General features: G+C 46.8%; 1 protein-coding gene across 5 annotated transcripts in view; it reads right to left on the bottom strand.

Moving 5' to 3' along the window:
• myt1 (myelin transcription factor 1) overlaps positions 1-18,246 on the bottom strand; it is a 39,246-nt gene extending 21,000 nt beyond the window's left edge. For 4 of the 5 annotated variants that reach the window (XM_031894308.1, XM_031894310.1, XM_031894309.1 and 1 more), the window contains exon 1: positions 18,142-18,246. In XM_031894308.1, the coding sequence (XP_031750168.1) occupies positions 18,142-18,166 (25 nt within the window). In that variant the 5' untranslated portion in view covers positions 18,167-18,246. Of the gene's footprint in view, positions 1-11,890; positions 12,174-18,141 lie in introns of those variants that run through there. The other variant, XM_031894312.1, reaches the window with a different exon arrangement.
• Positions 18,247-18,518: the final 272 nt, after the last annotated feature.

Below are 18,518 nucleotides of genomic sequence, written 5' to 3'. Positions count from 1 at the left end.
GGGGGGGGTCATTGTTCCAATAAATCCCTGTTCCATTGGCAGCTGCACCGGCTCCTTAATAACCGCGGCCGGAACATTAATGGCTCAGAAATGACATTTGTTAGAAGTGACGATAAAGGGGCCCCGGGGCCCGGGAATTTCCTTATCAGTAACAATTGGGGAATACGGATGGGTGGGGGCCATAAAGGCAGCGCCCCCCCAACCAGAAGGGAATTAGGATCATATAGAGCCAGGACTGCTTACTGATATGGGGGGGGGCAGGGCCTGTACTTACTGATATGGGGGGGCAGGCCCTGTACTTACTGATATGGGGGGGCAGGGCCTGTACTTACTGATATGGGGGGGCAGGGCCTGTACTTACTGATATGGGGGGGCAGGCCCTGTACTTACTGATATGGGGGGGGGCAGGGCCCGTACTTACTGATATGGGGGGGCAGGCCCTGTACTTACTGATATGGGGGGGGCAGGCCCCGTACTTACTGATATGGGGGGGCAGGGCCTGTACTTACTGATATGGGGGGGCAGGGCCTGTACTTACTGATATGGGGGGGCAGGCCCCGTACTTACTGATATGGGGGGGCAGGCCCCGTACTTACTGATATGGGGGGGCAGGCCCCGTACTTACTGATATGGGGGGGCAGGCCCTGTACTTACTGATATGGGGGGGCAGGCCCTGTACTTACTGATATGGGGGGGCAGGCCCTGTACTTACTGATATGGAGGGGCAGGGCCTGTACTTACTGATATGGGGGGGGCAGGCCCTGTACTTACTGATATGGGGGGGCAGGCCCCGTACTTACTGATATGGGGGGGCAGGCCCCGTACTTACTGATATGGGGGGGCAGGCCCCGTACTTACTGATATGGGGGGGCAGGCCCCGTACTTACTGATATGGGGGGGCAGGGCCTGTACTTACTGATATGGGGGGGCAGGCCCCGTACTTACTGATATGGGGGGGCAGGGCCTGTACTTACTGATATGGGGGGGCAGGCCCTGTACTTACTGATATGGGGGGGCAGGGCCTGTACTTACTGATATGGGGGGGCAGGCCCTGTACTTACTGATATGGGGGGGCAGGCCCCGTACTTACTGATATGGGGGGGCAGGGCCTGTACTTACTGATATGGGGGGGCAGGCCCTGTACTTACTGATATGGGGGGGGGCAGGCCCCGTACTTACTGATATGGGGGGGCAGGGCCTGTACATATGAATGAGGGGGGGGAGTGAGTTCTTGTAGGTTCACAGTATAACCCTTTCCCTGCTGGGAGTTGTAGTTACACCTACCTGCCTCCCCGCCACTCCCTGCCCATCTGTCGGCCTGACACAAAGGCAGAGAAACCAGTTTGGAGAGAGAGGGACAGATGGGAGTTTGGGTAAATATTGAACATGTCGGGGCCGATCGCCTTTCAGGTGTCTGTAAACTGAACTAATTGCCTCTTGTACCTGGGGGCCGGGGGGGCCGGGGGGGCGGGGGCTAAACCTGCTACAACTGCAAACTGGTATTCTTTTCCAGAACAGGTGGCACCCCCTAACTGGGGGGGGGGGGGGTATTAGACCCCTTTGCAATATGTTTTAGGGGGGTCATTGTATAAATGCAGTACAGTTATGGGACCCATTATCCAGAATGCTTGGGACCAAGGGTATTCCGGATAAGGGGTCTTTCCCTAATTTGGATCTCCATACCTTAAGTCTACTAAAAAATTAATAAAACATTAAATAAACCCGATAGGGCTGTTCTGCCCCCAATAAGGGGTAATTATATCTTAGTTGGGATCAAGTACAGGTACTGTTTTATTATTACAGAGAAAAGGGAATCATTTAACCATGAAATAAACCCAATAGGGCTGTTCTGCCCCAATAAGGGGTAATTATATCTTAGTTGGGATCAAGTACAGGTACTGTTTTATTATTACAGAGAAAAGGGAATCATTTAACCATTAAATAAACCCAATAGGGCTGTTCTGCCCCAATAAGGGGTAATTATATCTTAGTTGGGATCAAGTACAGGTACTGTTTTATTATTACAGAGAAAAGGGAATCATTTAACCATTAAATAAACCCAATAGGGCTGTTCTGCCCCAATAAGGGGTAATTATATCTTAGTTGGGATCAAGTACAGGTACTGTTTTATTATTACAGAGAAAAGGGAATCATTTAACCATTAAATAAACCCAATAGGGCTGTTCTGCCCCCAATAAGGGGTAATTATATCTTAGTTGGGATCAAGTACAGGTACTGTTTTATTATTACAGAGAAAAACGAAATCAGTTTTAAAATTCTGAATTATTTGATTAAATGGAGTCTATGGGAGACGGGCTTTCCGTAATTTGGAGCTTTCTGGATAATGGGTTTCCGGATAAGGGATCCCATACCTGTACTGATATAGCACAAATCGCTCTCTATTGTGATGTTGTTTCTGCCCCCGTTGCCCCAGGTACCAGGGCTTTATTGTGATCTCACTGCTCTGGGCTCAGTATAACAACCCCCCCCCCCTATTGTGGAATCACCTCCCCCCCAAATGCCATTGAGCGGCTCTGGCGTGTGCGAGCTCTTTGGGTAATAAGCAGATGCCGAGCCGAGTACTTTAATCTCCGCTACTCGGGCGACCGCTGCGCAAATCAGACACGAGAAACGAGCTCTTTCCTTTTCCATTTATATGCAAATGGCGACCTCTCACCCCGGCCGCCAGCAACGAGAATTTTCCTAAAAATGCAAATAAAACGATGCAGTCGTTCCATTCGCCTCCGTGCGTCGGGGGGGGGGCAGTAATTACCTGCAGCAATCTGAGGGGGGCTCCGCAGGGAGCATTGGGGGGCGCTCTAACGGGGAAATTACTGCAGCTCTGTAGGGTGCTTCACCCATGGGTGCTCTGGGTTTTGTTGGGGGGCAGGGCCTGTACTTGATCCCAACTAAGATATAATTACCCCTTATTGGGGCAGAACAGCCCTATTGGGTTTATTTCATGGTTAAATGATTCCCTTTTCTCTGTAATAATAAAACAGTACCTGTACTTGATCCCAACTAAGATATAATTACCCCTTATTGGGGCAGAACAGCCCTATTGGGTTTATTTAATGGTTAAATGATTCCCTTTTCTCTGTAATAATAAAACAGTACCTGTACTTGATCCCAACTAAGATATAATTACCCCTTATTGGGGGCAGAACAGCCCTATTGGGTTTATTTAATGGTTAAATGATTCCCTTTTCTCTGTAATAATAAAACAGTACCTGTACTTGATCCCAACTAAGATATAATTACCCCTTATTGGGGGCAGAACAGCCCTATTGGGTTTAATTAATGTTTTATTGATTGTTTTGTAGACTTAAGGTATGGAGATCCAAATTATGGAAAGACCCCTTATCTGGAATACCCTTGGTCCCGAGCATTCTGGATAACGGGTCCCATACCTGTACATGGTTTGTAGCACTGCTGCCTGGGAAGGCCCTGACAGACTTACATAGTGTTCGAGTTCAGCAGAAACAAAAACAGACCATTGGTGGGAGTTGTAGTTGCACAACAGCGGAGGCACAGAGTCAGGGAGACTGACTGTTGTTTTCTAGGGATTTCTGAGCCCCCAGAAGCCCAAGGTGCTGCCTGGGAGTCACAATAATATGAGTTGGTGTAAAATCATTCTCCAGACCCCCCCGGGGGGCAAAGCAGCAGTGAGGGAACGAGGCCGCGGCCCATGGAAGGAGCAACATCTTGGCTACGGCAGATAATCCCACATGACAGATGTACGAGACAGCTCCGCTCCCGGGAGATTATCCCCCCCCCCTTCCCATCTCCCCCCAAATGTGTATTATGGAATTATTGGCCCCAGTCCCAGTCCCAGGCCCCAATCCAAACTCTTCCTAGGACCCCCCTGCCGAAACCATAGGGATAATGAACTGTTCTACATTTGTTTATCCCTTTCTGTTGTTTGCTGTTCTTTTGAGGAAAGGAGATCTCACCATCAGCATAGGAAGGGGTTCCTTACTGTAAGGGCAGTCAGGTTATGGGGTTCCCTACCCAGAGAGGGGGAATGAGTGATACATTGGGGGTGGGGGGAAAGGGGATCTTACCATCAGCATAGGAAGGGGTTCCTTACTGTAAGGGCAGTCAGGTTATGGGATTCCCTACCCAGAGAGGGGGAATGAGTGATACATTGGGGGTGGGGGGGAAAGGGGATCTTACCATCAGCATAGGAAGGGGTTCCTTACTGTAAGGGCAGTCAGGTTATGGGATTTGTGCACACTCAGTTACCCCTCACCCCGTGTTACCAGAAATAACTCACAGGCCGTTCCTGCCCGACCCCCCCAGACGGTTTCCCTTACGCTCGCGCTTCTCCCCTCAGAGTTAATAAAAGGTTTGGCCTTGAAATGACAGAATAAGGAAATTCATTCCCCCCCCCCCCCCCCCCCGACACTTATTATGGAAAAATAATCTGCAGAGAAGGAGAAATTGCTTGTACGGCGCTGGCACCGGAATCTGCTGCAAAATCAACTTCTCCCCACCTTATTGGGTCAGCACATAACCCGCCCCCCCGGGGAAGGACCAATTGCTGAGGAACAGAGAGCAGGGAGGCACCATTTGTAGTTTTGTGGGGAGGGGCAGTTGATAGAAGTCAGGGTTGGAGAAACGACCCAGTTGGCCAATCGTTAGACACTGGGACCTCAGTGAGTGGGGAATTTGTAACCTGCCCCAGTAAAGGCTTCTAGCCCAGCCCAGGGCCTGCCAGTTCTGTACCAAGCTATGAAACAGTAAAGGATTCTAGCCCAGCCCAGGGCCTGCCAGTTCTGTACCAAGCTATGAAACAGTAAAGGATTCTAGCCCAGCCCAGGGCCTGCCAGTTCTGTACCAAGCTATGAAAGAGTAAAGGCTTCTAGCCCAGCCCAGGGCCTGCCAGTTCTGTACCAAGCTATGAAAGAGTAAAGGCTTCTAGCCCAGCCCAGGGCCTGCCAGTTCTGTACCAAGCTATGAAAGAGTAAAGGCTTCTAGCCCAGCCCAGGGCCTGCCAGTTCTGTACCAAGCTATGAAACAGTAAAGGATTCTAGCCCAGCCCAGGGCCTGCCAGTTCTGTACCAAGCTATGAAAGAGTAAAGGCTTCTAGCCCAGCCCAGGGCCTGCCAGTTCTGTACCAAGCTATGAAACAGTAAAGGATTCTAGCCCAGCCCAGGGCCTGCCAGTTCTGTACCAAGCTATGAAACAGTAAAGGCTTCTAGCCCAGCCCAGGGCCTGCCAGTTCTGTACCAAGCTATGAAAGAGTAAAGGCTTCTAGCCCAGCCCAGGGCCTGCCAGTTCTGTACCAAGCTATGAAAGAGTAAAGGCTTCTAGCCCAGCCCAGGGCCTGCCAGTTCTGTACCAAGCTATGAAACAGTAAAGGCTTCTAGCCCAGCCCAGGGCCTGCCAGTTCTGTACCAAGCTATGAAAGAGTAAAGGATTCAAGCCCAGCCCAGGGCCTGCCAATTCTGTACCAAGCTATGAAAGGGTAAAGGCTTCTAGCCAAGCCCAGGGCCTGCCAGTTCTGTACCAAGCTATGAAACAGTAAAGGCTTCTAGCCCAGCCCAGGGCCTGCCAGTTCTGTACCAAGCTATGAAACAGTAAAGGCTTCTAGCCCAGCCCAGGGCCTGCCAGTTCTTTACCAAGCTATGAAAGAGTAAAGGCTTCTAGCCAAGCCAAGGGCCTGCCAGTTCTATACCAAGCTATGAAAGAGTAAAGGCTTCTAGCCCAGCCCAGGGCCTGCCAGTTCTTTACCAAGCTATGAAAGAGTAAAGGCTTCTAGCCCAGCCCAGGGCCTGCCAGTTCTTTACCAAGCTATGAAAGAGTAAAGGCTTCTAGCCCAGCCCAGGGCCTGCCAGTTCTTTACCAAGCTATGAAAGAGTAAAGGCTTCTAGCCCAGCCCAGGGCCTGCCAGTTCTTTACCAAGCTATGAAAGAGTAAAGGCTTCTAGCCCAGCCCAGGGCCTGCCAGTTCTTTACCAAGCTATGAAAGAGTAAAGGCTTCTAGCCCAGCCCAGGGCCTGCTGGTTCTTGCAGTGAAAGAGTTAAGCCCTCACTATACGAGGGTCTCTAATTCTAAGCCCTCCTCTGGCTCTGGCTTGTTTAGCTGCCTCCTTGGCTGAGGACTCAGCTGTGTAATTCGCAGTAATTAAGACGGGTTGGAGGGGCCTGACCGGCGGTCACCTGGTCCTGCCTGAACCTCTCAGCCCCCAGTTGCTTCCAAGAGAAGCCATGAAAATGAGCTCTTGGTGGGTTCAAACAATACAGAGTGGGGCCCTGCTCAGCCATAAATTGGCTCATGAATATGTCAGGGAACAAAGGGCAAGTGCGGCTCTTGGGCCCCTGTATTTACACGGCGACAATACACACAGGGGGAAGGTCGCAGGAAGCTTTTAGCCAGGACTGAAAGCCAGAAAAGCTCCATTAATGTCCTTGTATAGAACTGAGCAATAAATGTAACAAGTTACAGCTGATCCCTTGGAACCCATGGACTTTCCTTCTCACTATCCCTGTGGAACCCATGGACTTTCCTTCTCACTATCCCTGTGGAACCCATGGACTTTCCTTCTCACTATCTCTGTGGAACCCATGGACTTTCCTTCTCACTATCTCTGTGGAACCCATGGCCATTTACGCTCACTATCTCTGTGGAACCCATGGACTTTCTTTCTCACTATCTCTGTGGAACCCATGGACTTTCCTTCTCACTATCTCTGTGGAACTCATGGACTTTCCTTCTCACTATCTCTGTGGAACCCATGGACTTTCCTTCTCACTATCTCTGTGGAACCCATGGCCATTTACGCTCACTATCTCTGTGGAACCCATGGACTTTCCTTCTCACTATCCCTGTGGAACCCATGGACTTTCCTTCTCACTATCCCTGTGGAACCCATGGACTTTCCTTCTCACTATCTCTGTGGAACCCATGGACTTTCCTTCTCACTATCACTGTGGAACCCATGGACTTTCCTTCTCACTATCCCTGTGGAACCCATGGACTTTCCTTCTCACTATCCCTGTGGAACCCATGGACTTTCCTTCTCACTATCTCTGTGGAACCCATGGACTTTCCTTCTCACTATCACTGTGGAACCCATGGACTTTCCTTCTCACTATCTCTGTGGAACCCATGCACTTTCCTTCTCACTATCTCTGTGGAACCCATGGACTTTCCTTCTCACTATCTCTGTGGAACCCATGGCCTTTCCTTCTCACTATCTCTGTGGAACCCATGGACTTTCCTTCTCACTATCTCTGTGGAACCCATGGCCTTTCCTTCTCACTATCTCTGTGGAACCCATGGCCTTTCCTTCTCACTATCTCTGTGGAACCCATGGACTTTCCTTCTCACTATCCCTGTGGAACCCATGGACTTTCCTTCTCACTATCCCTGTGGAACCCATGGACTTTCCTTCTCACTATCTCTGTGGAACCCATGGACTTTCCTTCTCACTATCACTGTGGAACCCATGGACTTTCCTTCTCACTATCTCTGTGGAACCCATGGACTTTCCTTCTCACTATCTCTGTGGAACCCATGCACTTTCCTTCTCACTATCTCTGTGGAACCCATGGACTTTCCTTCTCACTATCTCTGTGGAACCCATGGACTTTCCTTCTCACTATCTCTGTGGAACCCATGGCCTTTCCTTCTCACTATCTCTATGGAACCCATGGCCTTTCCTTCTCACTATCTCTGTGGAACCCATGGACTTTCCTTCTCACTATCTCTGTGGAACCCATGGACGTTCATTCTCAGTAACCCTGTGGAACCCATGGACTTTCTTTCTCACTATCTCCGTGGAACCCATGGACGTTCCTTCTCAGGAACACTGTGGAACCCATGGACTTTCCTTCTCACTATCTCTGTGGAACCCATGGACTTTCCTTTTCACTATCTCTGTGGAACCCATGGACTTTCCTTCTCACTATCTCTGTGGAACCCATGGACGTTCCTTCTCAGTAACCCTGTGGAACCCATGGACTTTCTTTCTCACTAACTCTGTGGAACCCATGGGTGTTCCCTCTCAGTTCCTCTGAAACTAAATATTCTTCTTTCTACAATGTAGGAACTAAAACGACTAGGGAAGCGTTCCCTCAGGACAGATCAGGTTAAGTTCTACCAAACATCTGAGACCCTCATTAGAAAGGAGCAGTTCAGCCTCACGTTCCTGTAGCCAACAATGACTGACAGTCCCCCACAGATGGTCCTTCTGCAAGGTCTGGAAAATGAGTGACAGCAGCCAATTTGTGCTTGTAGGAGAGTCGGGGGGGGTGTTAGCAGCTATTAGGGGGGCTCTGAGGGGGACGAAAGGAATCTCTTGCTGATTCCAGCCTGGGAAGGAGAAGAGAGGCTGAAGGCATTAATCAGTTCTAGGCCTCGGTGGGATTGATGTTTGGCTCTGGGGAATGTGGTTCTTTGAGGGCATTTAGTGAGTGGCAAATGGAATTTCCAATAGTTCTTCCACGTGGAGTGAAGTTCTCAGCCTGACTGGTTCATATGGTATAGCGACTGCAGCCATTGTTCAGCAGATTCCAACCCCCAACCCCCCCAAAACAACAGTCAGGATCCACACACTCATGTGCAGAACAGAAAGCCCCCCCCGGCTCTTTGCACTAAGCTATTATTTATTATATTATATTCTTTGCTACATTCAATAGGCCACTTCTGTGCCAAAGCAAAATGCCGCCCCTTCAATCACTCACTGAAAACTGTCGACGTATTTGATAAAAACCATGAATATGGCAGTGCCCCCTACTGGGATCATAAGCACCCACGTGGTGAAACTTACAGTCCTGACTGCTCATTGGATAGGACAAGGTACAGCATGTTGTCTCTGGGGGCAAAAGTAATTGCCCCCCCCCCCGGGCCCCTAAGCCTGGGAGTTTTCACCCACAGTTTGTGTAGATACCAAATGTATTATATCAGCTATGAGATCCAGGCTCAGGCCTCTGCCTCTTTATACAGAACATTGGGAGGAATCTGCTGCCGCGACCCCCCAGTCCATATACACAGGATTATGACGTTGCTCACCCAATGCATTTGTAAAGCAAAATCTGCCTTTTATCAACCAAACCCCCTTATGTACCGATTCATTCATTAACCCCCCCAGACTAGTTTGCCAGCGACACCCCCCCCCCCCACGTGCCAGCGGGGTATATTCATATTTATGCAGTTACTATTCTGTAGTAAAGGGCTGTAATCGGATAATGTGTAATGAAATCAGTTTGTATATAATATAGAGATATTGTATGTAATAAATACATATAGTATTGTCTGTAAATGGGTAGATGATATATATATATATATGATATAAAGTTTTATTGATGTATAATGTACTCAGATGCTCTATATACAGTGAGTGGAATTATTATATTCATGTAAATGATTCTGTTTGAAGGTTTCATTGTGTTTATTTATTCATGTGCAAATGGCATCTGTGTGAGTGTGAGTATGTGTGAGCGTGAGTGAGTAGGTGTGTGTCAGTGAGTGTGTGTCTGAGTTATTTAATCCAACTAATTTTGCTTATTAATAAATTAGTGACCAATCGATTCATTTTAACCCCAACTCCCAAACTGATAAATGAGCCCATCAATGTACATTGTGTGTTTGTGTATCAGCCCCCTGTGTGTGTCTGTGTGTGTGTGTGTTGCTCTATTCTGTGTGTGTGTTGCTCTATTCTGTGTGTGTGTTGCTCTATTCTGTGTGTGTGTTGCTCTATTCTGTGTGTGTGTGGCTTTATTCTGTGTGTGTGGCTCTATTCTGTGTGTGTGTTGCTCTATTCTGTGTGTGTGTTGCTCTATTCTGTGTGTGTTGCTCTATTCTGTGTGTGTGTTGCTCTATTCTGTGTGTGTGTGGCTCTATTCTGTGTGTGTGTTGCTCTATTCTGTGTGTGTGTGGCTCTATTCTGTGTGTGTGTGGCTCTATTCTGTGTGTGTGGCTCTATTCTGTGTGTGTGTTGCTCTATTCTGTGTGTGTGTTGCTCTATTCTGTGTGTGTGTGGCTCTATTCTGTGTGTGTGTTGCTCTATTCTGTGTGTGTGTTGCTCTATTCTGTGTGTGTGGCTCTTTGTGTGTGTGTGGCTCTATTCTGTGTGTGTGTTGCTCTATTCTGTGTGTGTGTTGCTCTATTCTGTGTGTGTGTTGCTCTATTCTGTGTGTGTGTTGCTCTATTCTGTGTGTGTGTTGCTCTATTCTGTGTGTGTGTTGCTCTATTCTGTGTGTGTGTTGCTCTATTCTGTGTGTGTGGCTCTTTGTGTGTTGGCTGAGAGGAAGACAAACCCCCAACCCCCAGCGTGCAGGATATACAGGAGGAGTGTGCCCGGCGTGTGTGTATATACAAATCATTCGTCAGGCCGAGTTCCCAGCGAGACAATAAGGGCTCAGCCGAGGCAGCGGGGCTGCACCCACCCCCAGTTTCTATGACAGCGTCGCAGCCCCCCGATCCCCACGTCCCTCATCTTTGTTTGCCATTAATTACACTGACCATATGGAAGGGGCTGATAATGGCGGCAGATGAGCCGGACAAAAAGAAAAATGAATTCATCTCCTGCAAACTCTTCTCAAAGGGGAGATGTGGAGGCCCTGACAATGGCTGTCAGATTAAGGAGCACGCAGGCGCACTCAGGGAGGCCCGGCCGGGTAAAGACTACTACGGCGCCTGTGCAACCCCCCTTCCCCAAAGATCAGGGGAAATAAATGATCATTCGTCATACAAAGCTGTTTGCAGAGGACGATTCCCCGGGTGGGAGAGCAGATTGCGCTTCATCCCCACCCAACGCAAGAATGGAACGTCCCACCTCCTCCGAAGGCCGGCGGGATTTCCAGGAATTCTACCTCGAAAGCAATTTTTCCGTATCCGTCGCTCGTCGCTCAGTTCTATTATTATTAATATTTATTTATAAAGCGCCAACATACCCCCCAGCGCTGTACAATAAGGGGGTTCCATACAGAGTAACATATACAGCAACCAGTAACCCATACAAGAGCCCTGCCCCAAAGAGCTTACACTCTACAAGGAGTAACATATAAAGCAACCAATAACCCATACAAGAGCCCTGCCCAAAAGAGCTTACAATCTACAAGGAGTAACATATAAAGCAACCAATAACCCATACAAGAGCCCTGCCCAAAAGAGCTTACAATCTACAAGGAGTAACATATAAAGCAATCAGTAACCGATACAGGAGGGGAAGGGAGCCCTGCCCAAAAGAGCTTACACTCTACAAGGAGTAACATATAAAGCAATCAGTAACCGATACAGGAGGGGAAGGGAGCCCTGCCCAAAAGAGCTTACACTCTACAAGGAGTAACATATACAGCAATCAGTAACCGATACAGGAGGGGAAGGGAGCCCTGCCCCAAAGAGCTTACAATCAATAACCGATACAGGAGGGGAAGGAACCCTGCCCCAAAGAGCTTACAATCTACAAGGAGTAACATATAAAGCAATAACCGATACAAGAGCCCTGCCCAAAAAGCTTACAATCTACAAGCTGCACAAAGCTTCGTAATGACCCCCCCACCGGCCGCCCCACAATCCCCTGCACTTTATCCATTTCTAGCCAACGCAATCACCTTGGGGGGGCCCCTCGCTCCGTTACGTACAAGTCCAACGTGGGGGGAGACCGAGGGGATGAGGTTCATTTTGACTTCAACAACACGGGGGAAACTTTTTTCCCTGACAAAATGCCACTTTTTACGCCGCACAAATTCCCCCCCCCCCCCCCCCGAAAGTGTTCCAGGGAGTTGAATGCGAGGGGAGGGGGGTCCCTCGACGCAAGAGAAACCCATTCAGCTGACTCACATCCAACACATGTTCTAAGGCTGCTGTCCTGGGTGCTGAACTGCCTCCCCCAAGCCAAGCCTTTGCCCTTGGGCCACTCTACCGGCCAACGCCGACTTACCTTCCCCTCGCTATTGTGTCCCCTCTCACAATGACATCACCAGGGCCCAAGAGCAGTCATGGACAGACGGGGGCCCCCATTCTAGCAGCCGTCGTTCCACTCCAACGTAGTCCTCCCAGTGAGCAGTCCCAGTAGCTGCAGGCGAAGGGGGGGCCCTCATTCACTTAATAAAAAAGGGCTCAATAAGAGAAAGGAAGAGGGGAAGGGGGCGGTCTCCGGCTCAGCCAATACCCCTGAACTCCAGCCTTGCAGGGTATCTGTTTACTCTCCGAGGTGAAAGAAATGTACAGTGGAGCATCAAAAAGATGGAGCGGCTCACTTCCTCCGAACGGGGGGGGGGGGGGGGGAGTGGGCAGGACCTTCCTGCAAGGCCGACCTATTATTGACTCAACAGAAGGTTCCTCTCAAGCCGATTAATAATTAATATGCAGGATCGTTGAAGCTTCTGCCATTGGGGAGGGCATAAGGGGCGGGATACGTTGCAACTGTCACCTCAGCCCCCTTCCCCCCCCCCCCCTGCATTGTCAGCTTGTGGTACAGTCCAATAAATTCTAATAGCAACACCCAGGCAATGACAGATGCCGTGTAGGAAAGTTCCACCGAGGGGCCACCAATGGGCGCAACGGTCACTTCCTGCCCTGAAGGACGGAGCTCGGCCCCTGAGTGGCCCTTTCCCGTGGCCCCCAACTCATGGCATTGTCTCCCAGTAAACAACAACAACACATGTCAACCATGGAGGAAAAAAAAATGGAGCATTTAACCCCCGAGTCACCACAGCCCTGCTTCCCTACTACATGTGACTACAGGGGACATTACTATTCGCCAAAGATTCCTTCCAATGATACAAAGGGAACATTAGTTGGAAAGTGGAAAATGTCCCATTGTTTGTGAGTCCTCCCCATAGGGCTCCATACACAAATACACAAATACACAAATATACTAATACACAAATACACAAATACACAAATACACAAATACACAAATACACAAATACATAAATACATAAATACACAAATACACAAATACACAAATACACAAGATAAATACAAAGTGAAGCAACTCAAATATCCCAAAACCCAATCAGGGACAGAGTAGGAAATATCACAGGGATACGACAGTAGAACCCACAACATGACTGTACCCCAAAGCCCCCCAGTTACTCGCACACCCACTTTATTAGTTGTTGGGGTACTATACAGAGATAGGGGGGTAGGAGAGTATTATACACAGTGAGTAGGAAAAGTCCATCAGTTCAATCGGAGGAGTAAAGGGAAAGCGACAGCGAGGGAGAGAGTTCAGCACCGGCCAAGGGGACAGCTCCCTGTTATACAGACTCAGCGCTCACGCTTAAAGGAACAGTAACCCCAAAAAACGAAAGTGATTGCAAGTAATTCATATATAATGGGCTATTGCCCCGCACTGGGGTGTTTGCTTCAGGAACCCCTCTATAGTTTATATAAATACCCCAGAGAAAAGGCACAGGTAACATAACAGATAAACTGTGTAAGATTCCCATTGTATTCTACGGAGCTTATCTGTTATATTCTATGTAACCTGGGTCTTTTCTCATTAGATTGACAGCCCCCGGGGCTACACAACAGCCAACAATCACTTTCATTTTTGGGGGGTTACTGTTCCCTTGATTACACATTAATCAACTCTGAGCACAGGAATACCCACAAACACAAATGCAATGCTGCTAATTGTCACAATAGACTTAACGAAGAAATAAATCTTATACACAAGTCCGACACCTTCCCATCACCAACGACTGCGAGTGCCCTTAGTGCCCTTAGTGCCAGGCCGGAGAGTCACAACTGCCACTTGTCTGTATTGTGTGCGGGTACAGGGGGCAATAGGGTAATAAGGCATTACATTCTGGGCTATTGTGACGGGGGGGGGGGGGGGCAGACAAAGTGATGTAGATACAATAAATGTTTATAGAGAGTTCCATATAAACACAGTAACCGTGGGTCGCGCTGCCAAGAAACAAAATATATGCAAATACACAAGTGTAGTAAAACTACACATATACTCTGTGTGTAACTGTGTGTGTAACTGTGTGTAACTGTGTGTGTAACTGTGTGTGTAACTGTGTGTGTAACTGTGTGTGTAACTGTGTGTGTAACTGTGTGTGTAACAGTGTGTGTAACTGTGTGTACGTGTGTGTAACTGTGTGTGTAACAGTGTGTGTAACTGTGTGTGTAACTGTGTGTAACTGTGTGTGTAACTGTGTGTGTAACTGTGTGTAACTGTGTGTGTAACTGTGTGTGTAACTGTGTGTAACTGTGTGTGTAACTGTGTGTAACTGTGTGTGTAACTGTGTGTGTAACTGTGTGTGTAACTGTGTGTGTAACTGTGTGTAACTGTGTGTGTAACTGTGTGTGTAACAGTGTGTGTAACTGTGTGTGTAACTGTGTGTAACTGTGTGTGTAACTGTGTGTGTAACTGTGTGTGTAACAGTGTGTGTAACTGTGTGTGTAACAGTGTGTGTAACTGTGTGTGTAACAGTGTGTGTAACAGTGTGTGTAACTGTGTGTAACTGTGTGTGTAACTGTGTGTGTAACTGTGTGTAACTGTGTGTGTAACTGTGTGTGTAACAGTGTGTGTAACTGTGTGTGTAACTGTGTGTGTAACTGTGTGTGTAACTGTGTGTGTAACAGTGTGTGTAACTGTGTGTGTAACTGTGTGTAACTGTGTGTGTAACTGTGTGTGTAACAGTGTGTGTAACTGTGTGTGTAACTGTGTGTGTAACTGTGTGTGTAACAGTGTGTGTAACTGTGTGTGTAACTGTGTGTAACTGTGTGTGTAACTGTGTGTGTAACAGTGTGTGTAACTGTGTGTGTAACAGTGTGTGTAACTGTGTGTGTAACAGTGTGTGTAACTGTGTGTGTAACTGTGTGTGTAACAGTGTGTGTAACTGTGTGTGTAACTGTGTGTAACTGTGTGTGTAACTGTGTGTGTAACTGTGTGTGTAACAGTGTGTGTAACTGTGTGTGTAACTGTGTGTGTAACAGTGTGTGTAACTGTGTGTAACTGTGTGTGTAACAGTGTGTGTAACAGTGTGTGTAACTGTGTGTGTAACTGTGTGTGTAACTGTGTGTGTAACTGTGTGTGATATTGTATTGTGAGTTTTATTGCACAGGGATAACCCACTGTGTGTGGGAATAATGTGTAACTGTGTAAATACTTTTATTATATAAAATAGACTCTCCTTGTATCTATATCTGTCTGTATCTATCTATGTGTATATATATATTTATTTATATCTATGTATCTATATATTTAGGTTTATATAGCTATGTATATCTATCTATGTGTAGCTATCTATGTATATATATATTTTATTATATCTGTGTATCTATATGTATATATATTTATATATCTATATATCTACTGTATGTATATCTATCAATGTATATTTATTTATATCTATCTATTTATATTTATGTCTATCTCTATTTATCTATGTATATTTATCTCTATATATATATCTATGTGTATCTACAGTATCTATGTATATCTATCTCTATATATCTATCTATCTGTAGATATGAATGTATATCTATCTCTATATATCTATGTATATCTATCTCTAAATATATATCTATGTGTATCTACAGTATCTATGTATATCTATGTGTAGCTATCTATGTATATATATATTTTATTATATCTGCGTATCTATATGTATATATATTTATATATTTATGTTTATATATCTATATATCTATGTATATCTATCAATGTATATTTATTTATATCTATCTATTTATATTTATGTCTATCTCTATATATCTATGTATATTTATCTCTATATATATATATCTATGTGTATCTACATTATCTATGTATATCTATGTGTGTATATATATATATATGTATATATGAATGTATATCTATCTATGCATCTTTATATGTATCTATGTGTATATCTTTATTTATCTATGTATATTTATCTCTATATATCTATGTGTATCTACAGTATCTATGTATATCTATGTGTATATATATCTATCTATCTGTAGATATGAATGTATATCTATCTCTATCTATGTACATATGTAACAAAGACAAAGAAATCACAGAGTCCCCCCCCCCCCAGTAACTTTCCTCACTTTGAAGCAAATACCCCCCCCCCCCCGTCCCTATTATTAAAGTAAACTTGTGCCTGTTCTGTCTCAGGCCTAATTGGTGGGGCCCGACTGGCAGCTGGGGGCAGATTTGCCGGTTCCTTTCTTGCCCCTATGCAGATGGGCTTGTTTAACACTACAATTAGTGCAGCTGAATGGGAAGGGACTGGCATTAATATTGTATCTGGAACAGCTGAGGAGCTTGGGTACCGGCCGAGGGACCAGGCGGCAGATGGGAAAACAAAAAAAAAAGTTTTAATAAGCCCCGAGGCCAAGATTGTCATAATGCCCCCCTCCCCCAGCAACACCCCCTCGGCTTTGTCTGCCCTCAAAGTGGAACTTTCTTCAATGAGATGTTGGATTTGCATTCAACTTTGTGTTTTTTTGTACGTTAAGCAAATTCAGGGCTTGTGTTTCTGTGGGGCAGGGGGGGGGGGGCCGGGGGGGGGGGTCTTGGCAGCTTTTCAATGGGGCTGCTCTTTGTCAAACTTGCTGAAGCTGTTTGTCCGGACTTACAATCCCCTCAACCTGCTAAAAAAGTTACAGAAGGGCTCGAAATGTAGCGAGAGATTCCCATGAACTGTCTCAGCGCAACGACGTTACAAACAGACGCAATGGAATTATAAAAGGGAAGTTCAGCCATGAGAGAAATATAGATATAAAGTCACAGTATTGGGGGATAGAAAGTGTCACACAGTGATACAATTAGACACACAGTGATACAAAGAGATACACAGTGATACAATGAGACACACTGTGATACAAAGAGACACACAGTGATACAATGAGACACACAGTGATACAAAGAGACACACAGTGATACAATGAGACACACAGTGATACAATGAGACACACAGTGATACAATGAGACACACTGTGATACAAAGAGACACACAGTGATACAAAGAGACACACAGTGATACAAAGAGACACACTGCGATACAATGAGACACACTGTGATACAAAGAGACACACAGTGATACAATGAGACACGCAGTGATACAATGAGACACACAGTGATACAAAGAGACACACAGTTACACACAAACATAGAGGGGATAGGGAAGAGATAGAAAGTGAGACACACAGTGATGCAATGAGACACACTGTGATACAAAGAGACACACCGTGATACAATGAGACACACTGTGATACAAAGAGACACACAGTGATACAAAGAGACACACTGTGATACAAAGAGATACACAGTGATACAATGAGACACACAGTGATACAATGAGACACACAGTGATACAAAGAGACACACAGTGATACAATGAGACACACTGTGATACAATGAGACACACTGTGATACAAAGAGACACACTGTGATACAAAGAGACACACAGTGATACAAAGAGACACACTGTGATACAAAGAGATACACAGTGATACAATGAGACACACAGTGATACAATGAGACACACAGTGATACAAAGAGATACACAGTGATACAATGAGACACACAGTGATACAATGAGACACACAGTGATACAAAGAGACACACTGTGATACAAAGAGACACACAGTTACACAGAGACAGACTGGGAGATATAAAGTGACAGTATTTGGAGTTACACACTGACACAATAATAAAAAAGAATCAGTTACACACTGGTTACACACATCCCGTTAGTACACGGGGGGCAATGATTTTCTCAGGACGAGGGGCCGATATGCCCCCCATTGCTGCCCCCAGTCTCATTGCCAGGAAGTCTAGGGGTCCCTTTCGCCGGCGCATTTTGTACCAAATAACCAACAAGACTCTACACAAACCCAGATAAATAACACAATAACTTTGCTGAACACACAACTGAGATCTCAGTGAATATTCACAAACCATATTACAGCACTAATGCACCGTAGTGCAGTCATATTGTAACATTGCCCACCCATGGGGGCACGAAACCCACCTGTGGGGCAGGTATCATTTCACAATTGGCACCCATGGGGCACCCCTAATATCACCTTTACCCGGGGCACCCCTACTTATTGCCCTATTGATTGCATTGCTGTGCTACTAAGTGCCCCTGCCATCTGCCCCCCAATGCCCCTGACAGGACCCGTTGGACCCCCCATCTTGGCACCGACCCCCCAAGAAAGGAAAGATTTACTGACCGAGGAAAGTTTCGCACAACTTCATCTTTGCGTCGGTCGGAGGCTCCTTTGGTGCAAAATCTTCTCCTTCACAAGTTACTTCATTCCTAAAACTTTCTGCAACTTGCTCAGAGCTTATGTGTCTGGGGGGGGGGCAGCATGGGGCTGGGGCCGGCCAATCACAGCCCAGCCTGGGGCAATTGGGCCAATGGTGTGCGGCTCAGGGTACACAAACAATTGCTATAGAGTAAGGAGACAATGGGACCCTCTGTGCCCTCCCCCCCCCCCTGCAACCTGCCGGCTGCTCTTAGGGCCCCCACCCCCTCCCCAAAACAATCAGATCACTTCTGTGCATTCCTCCCTCTTGTACTGACTCCATTCTCTGCTCCCAGGGCCGG

Source organism: Xenopus tropicalis, chromosome 10 (assembly GCF_000004195.4).
Source record: "Xenopus tropicalis strain Nigerian chromosome 10, UCB_Xtro_10.0, whole genome shotgun sequence".
In the NCBI taxonomy this organism is placed as follows: domain Eukaryota; kingdom Metazoa; phylum Chordata; class Amphibia; order Anura; family Pipidae; genus Xenopus; species Xenopus tropicalis.
Note: the sequence above shows the minus strand (reverse complement) of the source record. Positions and strands in the feature narration are given on the sequence as shown.